This window comes from Anser anser (assembly GCF_964211835.1).
Source record: "Anser anser genome assembly, chromosome: 22".
NCBI lineage: Eukaryota > Metazoa > Chordata > Aves > Anseriformes > Anatidae > Anser > Anser anser.
In genome coordinates, this window is record NC_139743.1 from 3904135 (window position 1) to 3921999 (window position 17865).

At 45.5% G+C, this 17865-nt stretch overlaps 1 protein-coding gene and 1 long non-coding RNA gene across 8 annotated transcripts in view; both read right to left on the reverse strand.

The window, feature by feature from the left end:
• The window catches only part of NCAM1 (neural cell adhesion molecule 1), a 125701-nt gene that overhangs the window by 54133 nt on the left and 53703 nt on the right, over positions 1 to 17865 (reverse strand). For all 7 annotated transcript variants that reach the window (XM_083808445.1, XM_083808440.1, XM_083808441.1 and 4 more), the window contains 2 exons: positions 2321 to 2395; positions 567 to 785 (listed from right to left, as the gene is read on the reverse strand). In XM_083808445.1, the coding sequence (XP_083664571.1) occupies positions 567 to 785; positions 2321 to 2395 (294 nt within the window). The remainder of the gene's footprint in view (positions 1 to 566; positions 786 to 2320; positions 2396 to 17865) is intronic.
• Positions 2402 to 17109, reverse strand: LOC310885272. Its single transcript, XR_014574664.1, has 3 exons — positions 12742 to 17109; positions 12557 to 12653; positions 2402 to 12414 (listed from the first exon to the last, which is right to left on the reverse strand). It is a non-coding gene; the product is annotated as an uncharacterized lncRNA (long non-coding RNA).

Genomic DNA, 17865 nt, shown 5'->3' on the forward strand with positions numbered 1-17865 from the left:
GCACTGCGACCCAGGAACCCCATTTTCCAGCCCTGCCTCCCATGCTTATCAGCGGGCCAAATCAATACTCTGCTTAGCTCACAGATTTGCCCACAAGGTGAAAAGAAAATGTCAACTTGGAAGCTACTGCCCAGCTCCCCAGCAAGAAGCGGAGGAGCTGCTATCACGGCTCTGTTGGACAACATGCCAATAGCTAATTATAAGCCTTCTGAACGTGTGAAGCACTTTACTAACATTAGTCTTATCTCCTAGCATGTTTGTCATCCACAGAAGCTGCTCTGTCTGCTTGTTCCTCCTGGACATTTATGATGCACCAGAATCTTTTCCTTCTGCTCTCTTGTCTTTCGGAGTAATTTAAGCAGCAGACAAGCTGTTAAACACTTGACAAGCAAAGGTCTCAATATCTGTTTTCCCCTCAAAATCAAGGAGAAGAATCTTCTTAACACCCTCCTTCCTCCCCTTTAGCAATAGCCTTTTCTAGGAAGGTAAGGTGTCTCCCCCTCCCCAATCATGCCTCATACATGTGCAAAGCAGACCAGAAAATAGCCTCAGAATTGCTCTCTTACGGAAAATTTTGACATTGACGGTGGCCTCGGAGTCTCCCTCCTCCACGCTGCTGACAACACATTTATAGATGCCAGCATCATCGATGTTGGCATTGTAGATGGTGAGGGTGGAGGAGAAGTCATCGTTTCGCACCACTGAGATGCGCTGTTGGTTGGGCGTCAGCTTCTCACCATTAGGAGAAAACCAGGAAATGTCTTTGTATTTGGCTTCCCCTGCCACTAGGGACAATAAAAAGAAAAAGCAAATTGAAATGAGTTCCCAACAAATATGCACAGAGGGCATTAAATACAACCAGGAGCACTATGTGGAAGACTGAACCAAGGGAAGGGCTTATCGTACCTGAGAAGCAAACAAAGAAAATTATCTTTCACCACTGTGAATGGTCAGCTGCTGTCCTGCAAAAATGATATTAGTTGTTTGCTTGTTTTTCATATAATCTAAACGGGAACAATTTTGTTTCAGGTCACAATGGCCTTCCATGCATCCTGGGATCCCCTGTCCCAGCCTCTCCACCACATATGCAGTTTGAGGGGAAAAAAAATATATAACTTCCTGCTTCAGCTCCACCATGTTTTGAATAACTGCCTGTATTTGCAGGCTGGGCTACTTTGTGTATCCAAATGGTGACACTGCTGTAGCAGCAGCTCTGGCATTGATCAGCTTAAACCTCCTGCCGCATTGAATGTAAATTAGTATTGGTACTAACTGGTTCCAAGCTGTGCCTCTCCTGCAGCTCCCATCTCTGCATTCCTGTGCTGCTTCATTCTTTGGGACAAGCTCCTCCTACTGGGGAGGCTTTAACTGATCCCCAAGTTTTCTGAATGCAAGTGTCATCAAAACAGCACTTGCAGAACACTTCCATTTTCAAAACAGCAGCATTAACAAATTGTTCTGCAGTTGAGCATCCCTGGATCAGTCAACGGCATTACTTGTCCCAGCTGGTATGCTCCTGAGGAAGTGTGGACTTCTGACAGCATTTTGCACCCAGAGCTCACGACATCACCTATCTGATCTGTGCCAAGCTCTGTGATGCGATTATTGGTGTGCCAGCATACCAATTCCTCCCACTAGAAACCAGGCTAGCTGCTTTGAAGAGGACATGTAGATAGTAATTCAGATAGCACCATAAAATTGTAGATCCCGCTCTGGGAGACATGGAATGTGTCAGCACTGCACCTCCTGGTGCAGGAGAACAGCCTGGGGCAGTCGGGAAGCTAAACAAACACTAAGTTTTGTCACAAAGAAAAACAAAACTACAGATTTTCAGCAGCATTAAAATCCTTAGCTGCAGAGATGACGACTCTGAAGTGACCCAGCACTCCTATTAGTGCTCTTAGCAATTCATTAGAATAAAAGTTTGGGAAGAAAAAGTACCCAGCAAAACCAAGCTTAATTCTAAATTCAAAAGATCAAAGAGCTGCGGAAAGATGCAAGGTGCCATCGTTGTGGCTATTGCTCAAGCTTAGAGACAACATTTCAGTTGCTGTTTCTTTTGTTTTTCCATTTTTAAAGCTGTTTGCTGGAGCTGCTTTCTGCTGCCAGCTCTCAAGGGAGAGTGCATTTAGTGTTCCTGGTAAACAGCATGTGTTGCCTCTGCTCCTCAGCCTCATAAAAATATAAGGGCATATAAGAAAGAAAGAGCAAACAATCTTGCAGCTAGACCCAACAAGAGAGCTTTTACCAGACTTAATACCTTGATCAACCTTCCAGCAAACCCAGATGTAGACACCTGACGCCATAAGCCATCACTCACCTTGACATAAGAAGAATTTGGATTCTCCAACGCTGATCTCCCCCTGGCTTGGAACGATATCCACTTGTAGAGATGCTGGAAAAGAAAGGAGCATGCAGGATGGGGTTAGACAGTAAGAGTTGTCTACAGTCAAAAAGCTTGGCCAGGCGTCTGACCCCTGTGCCGGCTCTACACATCCAATGCAGAAGCATAGGGTGGAAGGTGCTTGGCTTCATCATCATTGCTCTTTGTCAGTATTTATCTGAGCGTACAGTGCCGGGGTCCCAGAGGATCCAAGAGAACTTGCTAACATTCCGTCACTTCCAGTCCATCATAAAACTACACAGAATGACACAGGGCGATTGACCTTCGAATCGGCACCACACTGCAAAACACAGGAGTGGGGATGGGGTGCACACCAGAACATCGAGTGGCTTTTAGGGACACCTCTGAATGTTAACTGGAACTGGCTCCAAGACCTATTCTGGCAGCACTGTACACAGGTTATCTTTGCTTTGGAGATGACTTCTTGCTCTGTAAGGTACTCGTGCCAGTCCCAGTCACCAACCATCACAGGTGGGAGTCCCTGGCTCCTTGGCAGTATCTTCCAGTCTAAGCCCACGCAGCCAGTGAATCCAAGGTGCCCACAGCAGCCAGAGCATAGCTGGATGAAGAAGGCAATCTCCTCCAGGATGCATTGATGAGGACTGCCGACAGTTTGTGATTTCTGCCTTCACAGTAGTGGCTGAGACTTGCTTCCAAGTTCATCCAGGCACTTTTCACCTAACTCCCTAGCACTGAAAAGCACTAGTGCTATACTTTGGTGTATTCTGCTGTCTTCTCACAGAATATCATCAATCCTTTGGCTTTTATGTTAGAAGTGAGTTTCTGTTTGTTTGTTTTAAATAAGAGACGGAAGGGGTTTTGGCAGCAGAGACACAGGAGGCGTTCTGTTGACCCCTGTGGGTGAAGTATCCATTACATGCCTGTCTGGAACCGAGGGAGCCTGGAGTCAGTGAAAGATGATGTACCTCCTGAGATCCCTGCAGCTCAATGCAGACCAATCTCCAAAGAATCATTTAAAATAATCTAAGTTAGATAATGATCCAGACAAAATATCTGAGGATACTGTTGCTGAAAGAAATCAAAATTAATCCTAGACCTTTTAGATCTCCCTTTGGACATCTTTATTTAATTCACATGTCTTGTCTGAGGGTACTCTCTCTCTTTCCTGTTTTCAATGAAGTACACATTGCCCTCTTAGCTCTTGCATTCAGCCTGTTTTATTTCTGGGTAATCTAATTCCTCTCAACTATACTACTCCAATATAATTCACTCCCAGACAGAACTGCAAATACAAAGAACCAAATATAATAAAAGGCTAAAGGTTTATTAGATTCAATGCAACAAGAACTAAATAGCCTCCTTCTGTAGGCTTATTTTTTTGTTCTTGTTGTTCTATAAATCCTTTTGACATCTGAATATTACATCTGGAATCACATTCTCAGGTGCTCTTCCTGGGAAGATCTCTGCCATGTGGAATAACTGCAAAGGTACCGCAATGACCTTAGCATCAAATCCAGACAGCTGAATTCCTCCAGAGCAGATTTCTCCTTTGCGGCGCTAAAAAGACCATCTAGAAAGACTCTGCTGCACTACTATAGATTTGGACTTCTGCACTACTATGGCGCTACTACTAGATTTGAGCACAGGCATCGTTACAAACTCAACAAATGCCTTGGGACAGCAGCTGCAGCAATGTGCAGCGATGCAGACACCCAGAATGACATTACAAAAGTTTCCAGTACGAACACCGTAGCAGCCAGAGGAATCAGCAGAACACAGACACATTTTAATAAATACAAACCTCTACTGGGACCTCTTCCCAGTGTTTTCAGATTGTGTACCAGTAGCAACATTCCTTATAGGACTTGGGAAATAGTTTGGCCCACAAACTGCGGGGCTTACACAGCAAGCGTATAGCCTTATGCAGAACGAAGGACCTCTGTCTGCTACCGTTAAAAAAAGGACATAAGTAATAAGATTTTCTGATAAGGTGTCTGAACTCAGGGCTCTACAGCACACTAGGAAAAGGGATGGGTTTAGAAGGCGGCTGTGCGACAGATGACATTCTGCAGGCTCGTATCCCAGTGGGACTTAGCTCACGTGTCCGTGGTTCTGGGTCACGCTGCTGGGACAACCTGGGTGCTTCTATTCTAAGATGCTCTCTCTGCTTTCATCTCTCCTCTAGCACACATTGACTTCCTTCAAAGGACAAGCTGTGTAAAAAAAAAACACGCAGAAAAGGCCCCCCCTCAGATGCTTATTCTAAGAAAGTGCTGACACACTTGAATCCATGCCCTTTACACTTGATTTACCTTACCCCAGAAAAACTGAGTAACACCAGTGTCATTCAACAAACTGCTGCTGTCAGAAGCACTGATTTATCTTCTCAAATTGTCAGTGTCTTCTTGAATGTTGCTATTAAACAGTGACAACGTGACTCTGAAGTCAGTGGCAGACAGTGCTGTAGTAGCACGCTGGCTGGAGAAATGGTGCAGGAGAGCTGTAGCAGCACTCGGCCAGCCTAGGTCTGTGCTACCTGTTCTTGTTCTGGCACACTTGAGTGTTACAAACAACCCTCTTAGCATCCAGAGCCTGCAATTACCTACCTACCTTTCTCTTCACAGCCACCACCAGCTGCTCTAAACTGCTGCAAAACGTGACCAAAGGAAGCCCATCAGCTTCCTGCCCTTCCCCGTTCCATTAGCAAGTCAGACAGTGGCTCGATGGTAGCCTCGATCAGTGGCTACCATCACGTACCTCATTGCCCGTGTCTGTTTTTGTGCCAGACATCCAGACTGTCCCTATGTTTCAGTGCCATCCTGCAGCACGGTAAGGGAACTAAACTTGTGTGTTCTCGTCTTTTCTCTTGTCTGCAGATACCAAACCAGACACCAGGGACTGAGTTCCCTGGAACTTCAGAAGACGTAACTAATGAATGCCAACATTACTCACAACATTTTAGTTTCTCATACAGCTCTTTGCCCACTGTCTGCTGCTCTTTTGCATGGCCTTTAAGGAAGCCACCAATGCATTGGTGTTATCAACAAAGCTCCTACTCAGATTTGCCAAATACCTACCCAGCTTCTGCTGCAGAATCATTTATGTAAGCAACTAACAGCAACACATGCTAAAGAAATCTGATAGATGGGCATTGCTGGCACCTAGGAATCCAAGTCTCTTTACCTTCTGACTAGCGTGCAGTCCCAGCTTTGGAGGAGTTGAGATGTTCAAGTGCTTTTCCACCTGTTGCACTGGAATAAGCGATTTAACTTCTTGCAGAACTGGAGCTTTAAACTCTCAGAGAACGCAACTCAAAAGAGATGTTGTGGCTACTGTGTTTTGCAAAGCTAGCTACGCTGTGCAGTAAAACACAGCAATTTTTGTGTTCCTGCATTGACTAAACAAAATACACCATAGACACTTCTGAAAAGACCTTCATCCACTATCAATGTATTTTGGTTTCCCGACCGTCAGCACGCTTTCTTGTAAGATGATGTCAGCACTGAACAGAAGCAGGTTCCGCCTGCACACACCCAGCGCCCTGTCAGCCCAAGGACATTCTGAGAAGCTCCCCCCATGACTCAAATGAAGTGCCAGCTTGCAGCTTTGGTGATGGGAACAGCAAGGACGAGGCAGAGACAAGCACCATAAATCCATCTGTGCTGCCAAGGAACAGCTATGACACCGGGGCACCTCGCAAGGGAAGAGCTTTCTGCTGCGGTGGGCTCTGGAGCTGGCCTTGACACTTCGTCCTGCACCCCTGCCTTGGAGCCCCGGCTGAAGCCAGCGAGGCGGGGTGATGTAAAGCTTACCTTTTCAGCAGGATTGTGACTACCTAGCGAAATCAGTGGCAGCCAGGATGGGGTTTGTTACATCCCAGCCAAACTAATCAGACCTCTTGATTTCATTTCAAATACAGTAAGATATTTTGGATTTTTATCAATTTTTTGGAATGGAGAAGTGTACATCTGGCCTCTTTGCTTGCACTGGGCGGAGCATGCTTTTTTGTCAAAGCAGTTCCGCAAAATCAACTTTGTTAAAGTGATTAAGGAAGGGGACGGCTGCGTGTCCAGAAGCTTTCAGTCAAGGAAACTGAAAAACAGATCTGGAAATTAGGTATCATCTGAGAAGCAGAGTTCCCCTGAATTATTCATGTCAAGCTCATCCCTACTCTTTATTTTACACCAGGGAGAATTCAAACCCAATTGTTCTACTGATAAAGACAGGCTGGAACAATTTGCTGACATCATAACCTGGATAAACGGGTTCATCATAACAATGAACCATGTCTTAAATTACACAAACAATTGTTCCTTACCTGCTACTTTATTGCTTAGTCTATGATCAGGCTCACGAATCCAGCACTGACATGGATTGTAATCACTAATTATTATTTTTACTTTGCAGTTAAGAGAAACAGAGACTATTTTTTCCCACTCTTCATTTAATAGACACTGTAAGCCCATTTGTATTCTGCTTCCAACTTCAAGCAATAAAGGCCTTTTTAGCAACACATAAAAACTGCATTAAAAGGCCTCTTCATAATCACACAATAACACTTTTTATAGGTCTGCCCTCCCCCGTACCTTTTATCTGGTTACAAAGTTCCCTAGCCCCCCAGAAATGCTGAATAACTCCCCTTTGATTCGAAAAACTCCGTTAATGCAGCTTCGTGTTCATCTGTAGTTAAATATAATTAGCTTTGCATTTCAACAAAAGAAATGAGCTCAAATTAAGACATGATTTTGGTAAGAAGCAGGGAGGACGTCCTCCCGCTGGGCTAGGACTAAGGCTAGCACAGCAGGCTGTACCTGCTAAGCAAATAACGTGCCACGTGGAGCAGAGGTGAGCCTGCTAATTGCTGGGTAGCGGTTCGGCGTCTCTCTCAATTCACAAGGACTCGAGAGAAGCAGAGTACAGGAGCGCAGTGAGCGGCAGAAGCACACCCTGATGCGCACACACGCTGCTCTCGGAGACCCCATGAGTGTCTCAGGGCCCTGAGTAACTACTGGGAAGGACGCAAGGCCCTCCGCTTCCAGAGACAGGAGGCACCGGCGCTAACCTGGGACGTGGCTAAGGCAGCACGAGCAGGCCCTTTCCCCCTTCTCTGACTGTTTGCCTGTCCTCTAGGCAAGGCTCACGGTTGAAGACCGAAGATGTTGCCACGCTGCTTCACCCACCTGTTGCCTTTGCTATGCAAGAATTTATCAATCTGTTTGGAAAAAACAAACTGGATGTTCATTCTTCTGCGGGTACTGTAGACAACTAATCTTTGGAACAAATGCTGGCAGATTCTACATGGATTTTCTGTCTTTCCTCTAATTACCCTACATCAACAGCTGCCACATAAATCACCTTCAGGGTGGCGGAAAAAATGAGGGAAGGAATCAGCTTCCCTCTCCGTATCAACTCTAACATTCTCTCAGCATAATAATATTACGAACTGAAACTTTTACTGACCCATGCTTCTTTTTAACTTCATCTGAAACGTCTCTTATTAACACTCCAAGTCTCAGTGACAGTCCTGAGACACACTTCCACTCATCCAAAAGCTCACCCTAAATAAGGTCAGATTTTCAGTCTCTTGACCACTGAGAAAAATACCATGCAAGCTGAGAAAAATGAAAAAGAAATGAAAAAGAAAACTTGGACTTGAACAATAAAACTCTACTTGTGCCTACAGCCAGCTCAGCTCACATTTTCGAGCTCCTGCCAACAGATTTATGACCTATGCATGTGTGTCGCTTCCTCAAGCTCTTCTGTGCTGTTCCTGTCACTGAGTATTACTGAAGCAACTCTCTGCAAGCGCAGGCTCTCTACAGACAGCAGTTAGCATGCTATGAATTCACAGTATGAACAAGCTTCCCCGAATACCAAAACGGCAAACAAGTATCAGTGAACAAAGTACTAACTAGCCTTCGGAGAATTCTTGTGAGATTAGTACCTCACTACCCGGTCTGTCTGTGAAAGCCCGCCGTCTTACAAGAAGAAAAACAAGGCAGAGTTGTTCCCCTAAACGTGCAGGTAACATACTCAGGTACAAATTCAGATTATTCAAACCCCTGGGCTACCACACTGCAGCTACTCTTCTGTTAGACACGTTTACAGGAGCCCCGGTATCCCAGCAGCTCCTCGTCTACATCCTCCCGCCTGGCTTCAGCGCAGCCCCCTGCAGCCACCAAAAGCAGCAATTCCTCTTCCTGTCACGGACGCGCCCGGGACAACTGTCGCAGCAAGGCAGGCGCTCTTTCACTGGACGTGCATCATTCACTGTCACTGCAGCGTTAAGAGGAACCACCGCTCAAAACAATGCCTGCTTTAAATAAAACGGAGAGAGATTTGAAATGGGTTAGAAGTGTATACAGCTGGAGATCCACGCCTGAAACAATACGCCCCCTTGGAACTGGCGTATCGCGGAGCAGCCGAAAGCTGCAGCAGTTGTTCCGAGGCTCATCAGGCTCCCTTTTCCTTCCCAGCCGTTAGTCCAAACAAAACCAACCCAGACAAGGAGCCATTTGTTGGTTACAGCTCCTGAGAGGCAATAAGGAAAGGAATTGCAAAGAATAATCTTCCAGGTAGGAATTTGTCACATCCCACAACTATGCCTACGGGATCAGCTTACTTGTTTGGAATCAGAGAGGGCAATGCCCCCGAACCTTCCTTAAACTGGACGCAGGCCATAAATCTGAGAGTCACAGCCATCGCTTTTGTGACAGCGAACACCCAACAAAGCATTGCCTCTGCCAGAACTTCGCCAAGAATCCCACTTTTATTCTGCCAGATGAAGAATTATTGGGATCGACTGGATCTAAACAGCGTTCAGCACCTTCCAGTTTGATGGAACAATTTGCAAAAAGCTCGGGATGCTCACCTGCCTTGCTGCAGCAGTTCTAATAATAGCCCACGAAGCAAACTGACTGAGCACTTTGTGCTTAGAAGAAAAGAGCTGCTGTGGCCTCAGCAAGCACAATGCCCCAGGCAGGTAGAGAAAAGGAGATAAAGAAAGCTGGACTCATCTGTTTATACAAACACAGCAGGCAGGACTGCAAAGAAAAAGCCTGGAACCGTGCAGCCGTGACACAAACAGAACTGCCATTTGCAGGAACCCACCAGTGGCGCTCTCTCACAGGAGGTCACCCGTTTCTTTAGGTCCTCCAGTCCCTAGGAGGCTTGGCTAAGCAGGTACGTTGGCTGCTCTCACTGCTTTGAAGAAAATAACTTCATGCAGAAAGAGTTCCAAAGTATTTCCCAAAACACCATCCTTACTATCTCTTCGGTTTTTCAAAAAGTCATTGAAAAATGAATTATTCTTCTGAGAAGGAAGTATGGGCAAAGAAAATGAAGTGCAGAGCAACAAATAACAGCCAACCCAAGACTATTCCCAGCTTTCTGAATTCACTGATCCAACTCCGCATCCACCCTGTAACAGAAGAGCTCACAAAAGCCTGACTGAAGCAGCACCTGCAGGGAGCCTTGGTTTATGGCCTCAGTACAGAAGAACAAAGCGAATTTAGAGGCCCGGGGCCAGACCGCACTACCTTCTGTCATCAGGCTTGTGGAGTCTGAATTACGCACCTCGCTTCTGCTGATCTAAGGGCAGCTCTAAATACGGGCAGCTAGAACCAGCTGGGGCGGGACTCAGCATCCACGTATAGGCACTGGCTTTTCAAAGAGCTCGCCCTGCCCGCTGACACCATCTTTGACACCTGGCAACAAATGGGTTTATGGAAATTGCTGGAAAGAAATGCAGGCTGAAAGTCGAAGTCTAGAAGCAAACCAGCTCACAGCACCAACCTTCAGTTTTCTGTCCCCATTGCTTTTTTTTTGCATTACATTTCCCTGTGACATGCAAGTGAAGCTAAGAGAAAACGCGTTAGCTTTTTCCAAATGAGAAGCAGGAAGGTTTGAGTGAGTTGTAGTGGCAGAACCCTAAGTTCACTTCTTAAAGACCGTACCTTTAATTTGGCTCATTTCTAGCTAAAATTCCTCCATTAAACTGTGAAGTGCATACAAAATTCCAGAAATAAATAAAATTGACTAGAAAAGAAAATAGTATCTACGGAGTGTAATGCACACAGCTTTGTGAGTAAGGGTAGAATTTGTAAAGCTGGCGAGTTTGGCAGATTATGGTGAAAGCATTCAAGATTTAAGATACAACAAAGGCTTAGCAAGACAAAGCCATGCCTCCTGTACAGTGCCGTGTTATTAAAAATGCACTGGCTGCTCAGGAATAGGAGGCGGGCAGCCGGGATTGATCTCAGCTGGTCTGCTGATCCAATTCCTTCTTCCCCAGTCACCATGGTAACTGCTCAGTAATTCTGACACGAATCGGAGGAGGGGACTGTCGATACCTTTGGGGAATAGCAAAACAAAGATTCACAGGGGAAGCGAACAGCAGCTTACCACAGTGCCGTGACAACACGCAAAGAGAAGGACGTGGCCACAGCAACCCCCAGAATCAGGAAAAAACAAAGCCACCAGGATCTTCTCTTGACTTTCCTCCAGCCTCCGCGGGATAATGCAGCACCTGAAGTAGGTCCAAGGTGATTTTATAGGAGGAAAATCCCCCTTCCAAAATGCCTTTTGGCTGCTGGGAGTGGGAGAAAACTCGCTCACTTGTTGCTTTAAGAAACCTGTCTGCTTTCCCAAGGCAAATACGTCTTAATTTGCCTCCTAACAGAGTGTAACCTATCCGATCAGGAACCTAGCTGCCTGCGGGGCTGGGCATAGGCCCACGATGCACCCCACGAGGGACAAAGCCATCCGTCCGAGCTGAAAGCCTCACGCAGCAGCCCAGCCCATCTGCTGCCCTGCAAGTGGCCGCATTAGTTAAGCTGCACCCTGCCAAAGGACGATGTCCTGCCGAAGCAGCTGCTATCAGCGAGCCAGCCAGCCCGTGTAGCCATGAAAACACTGACAGGGAATTCAGAAAGACTGCTTCTAAGCTTAATTTAGGTCAATATTGTTTTAATTCCGGACAAAGTGATATACCTAAGATGATGCAGGCAGCGTGGGGCAGAGAAAAGGAAGAATGCAGATTCTGCCCTTCCCTTGCCCAGGTTGTGACCCAGTCCTTCATAAGTACGGGACGTTTCCAAATATTGCCCAGAAGTGCTTTTATTTTTTGATAAAAGATACACTAAAACTGATACCATTAACACCTTCTCCTGCAGAAATGTATAAAACAAACTGAAGCTTCTCAGACATATCAATAGTTTTATGGGGAATGGTTTTATGCCTCTTCTGATGACATTCTTGATAAAAACGTTTTATTGCTAAATAGCCCTATTTGCCACAGCAAATATTTTCATTTACCAAACTAAGCCAAGATGTTTTATGGATCCATTAAATCACAGAATGGACAAAAGTAATTGAAAACTAAGGAAGTTACAATCTTCTGCTGAACAGCAGCAGGATGGATGAGTGGCATTGCGTTATGGGTATAGTAAGGAAGAAAATGAGAGCAGGATTCGTAAAAGCTCAGGATTCTAATCTTACTGCAGCTAGTTTGTCTTAGCAGCTCTGCTGAGCACCACGTACACGTTCATTAGTCATCAGGAAGCTGCAGTCTTCTCTGGAGCAGAATTACTGCTTCTCCTCCAATGCAGAAGTAGCTAACAACCCTGGAAGAGCTCTTGGGATGTCAGAGTCATTCTGAAAAAGAAACAATCCCCGTGATGTGCATCCGCTTCCACTCCAGTCTACTGCAAGTTCACCTTACTCAAACTGCAGTAGCATTAGAGCACGAGATATGATTCTCAAGTCTTGAAAAGAATTCTTATACCACTTTATTAAAATGGCAATCTTGTTTTGGAACACATTTTTAGCAACAGTTAACATGGGAACTAGCTGGGAAGTTTGAAATTAAGTCTTGTCTTCACAGAAATGATTAATTTCACCGTAACGTTCCTGTCACCGCAGTCATCCAATTTGCTCGAGGAAGCTGCATTCTAGGTCTGGCTCATTCTTTCCGTGGATGGACAGCAGCTCCCATTCTGTGTAGCAATTCCTCCGTCTGCCTGACCTATCACACGTTGGCTCTGGAATTCCTCAAGAGGAAAACAAACATCTCTTTTTGGTCACTTTGGTTAAAAGGAAGAGCAGAGAAAACATGAAATGTTTTTTTTCCTGCTTGCTCCTCCCAAGTTTCTCACCTTCTGCTTAACATTACACTTTTCCTAAAGCACTTACATCAAGGTAACAGCAATCAGTCCTCATCGATACACCTGCCATGGCAGGCATCTGTTCTGCCACAGACAATATCTGTTTTTCATCCGGCTCGCTGTTTCTGTTCAAAATTAATGAGAAAAGTGGCTGTAACGGTACGCAAAAGATCAGGTCAAAAATCAATTCTGTCACTTGGGCAGCATTGTTACCTGGCCATAAATCAAGCGAGCCCATAACACAGCGGTGCCGATTTGCTGACAGCAGCATCCAAGACTAGCTGCACGCACAGCCACTCCTAACCCACAGGGCACGAATTTATTATCTATGAACCTGTCCTTTGGCAGCTCAGGGGAAGACAAAGAAAATCTGATCATTAAAGGGAGAAGACAAAGGACTATTCTGCAGAAGCAGAGCACCTCAGCTGTTCCTCTGACATCTTCCCCTCCAGACCCTTCACCATCCTTGCAGCCCTCCTTTGGGTGCTAACTACTATTTCACGTCCTGCTTACACTGCAGGGCCCCAGCCCGCACCCAGCGCTCGAGGTGAGGCCGTAGCAGTGGGGGGCACAGCGGGACAATCCCTTCCCTCGACCGACTGAGCCTGATGCACCCCAGGACGTGGCTGGCCCAGAGACTCAGGTTCAACAACCTTCTGGACAAGCCTTCGATGACGATGAGCAAAGCCAGCCCAGGCACTTACAGCCCAGAGACAAAGCACTGCCACGGGGTGGAAAAGTCGATACTGCTGGAAATTTGATTGCTTGCTAAGCACATCACCGTCTCTTGAAATACCACTGTAATTTGTGGGTATGCTGCAGTAACATTTAAAGTAGTGTGTGTTAACTGGGAGACCTTTTGCAACTACCACATTTATATAATCTTCAGAATTTTAGCAAACCATTAGGGCTATTAGCATTATCAAGACATCTTGGCGTTGAATAAAACCTAAAGCATTAATATAATGAAAACGCAAGTCAGAAGATTAGACAATAATATGCTAATACACTGGCCTATTTGCTTAACAAGCACAGGAACTTAAAATGCCTTTAGGCAAGAGTGAAACGAGCTTGTTTACTGCCTCTTCTCTCTGCTGCTGCGCTGCTCTTTCAACTACGCTGTTATCAGAATCATCTCTCTCAAGTTACAGGCAAAAAATTAGTGCTTGTCCTCATTCAAGCACTACAACATTCAGAAGAGGAATAGAGTTCTACACGAACTCAAAATTCAAAGTTGTTTACAGCTATGAAGCTCAAAAAGGCGCAGTCCCAGGAAACTGTCAAAAAGCCCAGAACCAACCAAACTTGTCGCCTTCCCCCAAGTCTACCCAAACTTGTCACAGCATCAGCTGCAGCTGAGGGGATCAAAGTAACCAGGCAGAAAACAGGGAAATGCTCCGTCTCCTCTCCTGAAGTTCTGAAGTGTATCCAAGACTTGCTAGACTCAAACCCTTACATATAAAAAACATAACCAGGCAAACAGGTGTCCAACCGGAGCCCTTGAACCAAGAGATTTTTCTGATACGGCCTAATTCTCTCATTCCATGTTCTCTCTGGTAATTTATTCCATATAAGCAAAAGAGTGGATCGAATTTATTTAGCTCTACACAATGGTTTGCATCTCCCCGGTACGCTGGTCTCTGTGCAGAGTTAGAGCAACATAAGTCAGCGCAGTGGCTTCAGGCATCGAGCAGTCGGCGTGTGTAATTTATTCTGCGCACAAAATGGCCCATAAAGATGATCGCTCTGCTACAGCAGTTTTGATGGAATGGAAAATAACAGGTGAAGGTTGTAAATTACGAGAACTCAGCCTAAGCCATAGCTAATCACCAAGATTACTAAGAGGCAGCCTTGTATTAAAACCGTAAAAGCAGAACAAAACCAGGACATATTTAATCTGTCCTAAAACCACTGCAACTGTACGGAAACTACTGATCAAAATTGAAGCGCAAATCTTTAATCCTAGGGAAGCAAAATCAGCCCGGCCAAGCCGCACGCATCAATCCCTTATTTTTTGTAGCTTAGCAGTTGGCTACGCTCACATTTTTTGTTCCACCTCACCCTGACCCGCCTAGAGCCTCTCTCCCCAGGAGGGTAACATCCCAACGCCTCGGCCTGTGCAGCTCGCTGCCCGCCAGAAGCGGCGATGTCTTCTGCGTTCTGCAGAACCTCGCAGCACGCCAGCACGCTTCCCTGCCCGTTCTCTCTGAAGCAGGCTGTTGGTATTCCCTGCACCACTCCGAGTCTGTTCTAGGATGCAGCATTTGTTTCCATAGTAATGTCACTTGCTTACCCTCCTTCATTGATTTTGACCAAGGAATGGCTCTGTCTTGGCTGAACTTTATCTCCTCAGTATAATAAAATCAGCACGAGAAGCGAGGCTGCAAGTGCCTTGATTACTGCAATAATGCGAGGGGCCTGCAGAGTTCTTAATGAAACTGGCTCATAGATTTATTTAGTGGCTAGACTAAATTACTGCATCTGAAGAAAGGCAGCAAGAATCCAGCTTCAAGCTTTTATAAGACGCAGCATTTGCTTTTTAAAAGCCGTTTCTTACACTCAGGAAAGGCAAGAATGCCCATCAAATACCTTCTGAGAACTGGTGAACATCCAGTTGGCTCTCGCTAACAGCTGCTGATGAGCCTGATGGCAAAAGCTTAAATTAGGGGTAATATAATAAAATGTAAACAACTAACATACTAGAGTGGGTAACCAAGATTTTCAGAACAGCAGGTCTTAATTTAAGGATCGCAGAAGTTGGTCCTGAGTTAAAGAAGCTTTCCTCCTTCAGGTTCCATGAACTACCTCAGACCCTGAATCATTTGGGTTCACCAAGCAGCCCAATATTCTGCACAGAACACCCAGTGTCAAGAGGTGTTTGGTGCTTGCTCTGCACTTTCAGAAAAACCACATCTTTTTATTGAGAAGTGTTCCCTAAATAGGAAAATAGGGACTGGCACAAGGGATTATACAGACCAGAACTGCAGCTAAGCTCTTTAGGGCAGGGCCTGTTGTTTTGTTCCTGGTTTAAAGAGCACTTAGTCGAAGAGCACCCTGGTCTCTAATTACAGCCCAGTGCTCTCCACAATTCGGCTGAGTTCGGTGCAATCGCTGGGCTTGAATGTTACTCAGCACCAGCTTTTGAAACAGAAGCAGGCAAGGTTAATCCCTGGGGTAAGGTGTAACCAGGGAAAGCCCCCGCCTGAGCCCTACCTGCTAGTGGCTGGGGTACACCCTGAAGCAGGAGGATTTCTCGGGCTTCTAAAGCTCCCGTGTGTACATCCATTTCCTTTGTAATTCTGTCAAGCTCTTCCTGACAGAACTTTTGCCGAGAGGTCTACAAGCTCCAACATCCAGGTATCACTGGTGAACACAGATGTATCTCATTCAGAACAGCAACCACCCAGTACGGTTTGGACTTGGAAAAACAACGCATGACAACTTCAGGCAACTGGACATTTCCAATCAAGTCATTTGTGACACAATGGGGTCTAAGGAAGCCTCAAAGCCAGCAGAGCAAATTAAAATGTTTCTCTAAATGTAACAGCTTCATAATTCAACTGTCCTTCCTGCCACCCTCTGTCATAATTAGGCTTTTCATCATCAAAACTGTGAGGGAATACTAGCGCAACCAGTCCTGGAATACAGAGCACAAGCAACATATTGTTAGACTGTAAATCAATGCTGACATTAATAAAATACTGTTTATTGCTAACGCATTAAAACAGTGCTTTATAGGGGGCTTTGTGGGGGGCAGACAGAAACGACTCTTTGAACCCGCTGACATTTGGCTAGAAGAATTTTTAAGAGAACGTATTTCCTCTCTGCTTAGCCAGCTCAGGAAAGAAAATGTCAACTAAATGAATCCCAAGTGAAGAATTAATTTCAATCTATACGATATAAACTATTACTTCTACCAGCAAGGTTAACTCTTGTATTAGTCTTAATAGAGCAAAGTGTCCCAACTTTCTCTTTTCCTTTAAAACCCGGCACAACCAGCAACCACACCGACGAGCTGCTCATTGATGCTTTTTGATCCGGCAGGCGACCGGCCAGATACCACAGGAGGCTAAGGTAACACTTCTGGAAGGAACAGCATCAATTCAGTGTTCACCTTGTATTTCGTAACCAGAAATGAAAGAGGCAAAGAAAATCTCTTTCTGACGAGTACGGAGCGGAGATGTGTGCCTAACCACTGAGCACAGCAGTTAGCTCGGTGTACGGACAGTACCTGACTACTCATCGTGCTGCCCTAGGACGTGCTCCTACCGGGCACACCGACCCCATCCCCAGCTCTCCTCTAACACCTTCCTACCTCCACACGTGCATCTCTGAGCTACTCACTCACCCCCAAATTGTCTCTTCATCACACCTCACTGAAGTCAGACACCAATGCAGTACAGACTCAGCTCACTTTCAAACCATTTCAATTCTCTGACTGTAACAGGGGGACTGTGCTATCTTCTTGTCTTGTCTCACCCATCTAGAACGTAAACTGGGGCCACTCTGCCCATATACAGAGAACCACCTTGCACACAGCACCTACTGCAGTTAGAGCTAAGTCTACCACATTTTGCTAATACTTACAGTGTTTGTATCGCAACTGTAGTGTAGGAACTCCAGTGAGGCAAGCAGGGGTGGGAGGGCTGAAGGAGAAAGTTGGGCTGGAGTGCTCTGTCCGCGCTGGCTGCAGTGATCTGTGAGGGCAAAGACCTTTGAGGCCACCTGGGGATTGCCCCCTGAAGAGCTTTCCTCCCCCCATCACTTTCCAGGGCATGAAATAAAAGCCCAAGAAAAACACCAATGTTACATGATATCTAACAGCAGAACAGAAAACTCTGAAGAAATAAGACAAATGTCCTCTGGGAGTACAAGAAGAATGCAACTGCCCTCAAACAGAGGAAAATCATACACACAGAAAAGAAAAAGTAATCAACGCAGAGTCTTGCTGAAAGAATAAACCTAAGTATCAATGCACTTCCGTGATTCAAGTAGCAAAAGATAATGTACCACTAAAAAAGCTTTTATAATAATTGTTACCGTTATTAATTGCTCTTTACTATAAAAGTCCCCAGGGACTAGTGAGATGCGCGAGCGTCTGACTCTCCCAGATACAATATCCTGCCTTTTATCTCCATCATCAAAAGCCAATGTTTGTTTTCATAGATGGAGTTTCAGTATTTCATTTCCTAACCTTACCCAGAACCACAGCTATGCAAATAATCACCAGCAACATGAGTCACAGATGAACACAGGTCAGTCAGTCTCTACCGATCTGACTTGTGCTTTCATTTCAGACCGAGAAACAGCGGAGCTGTAACGTGCAGAAAGCCAGAC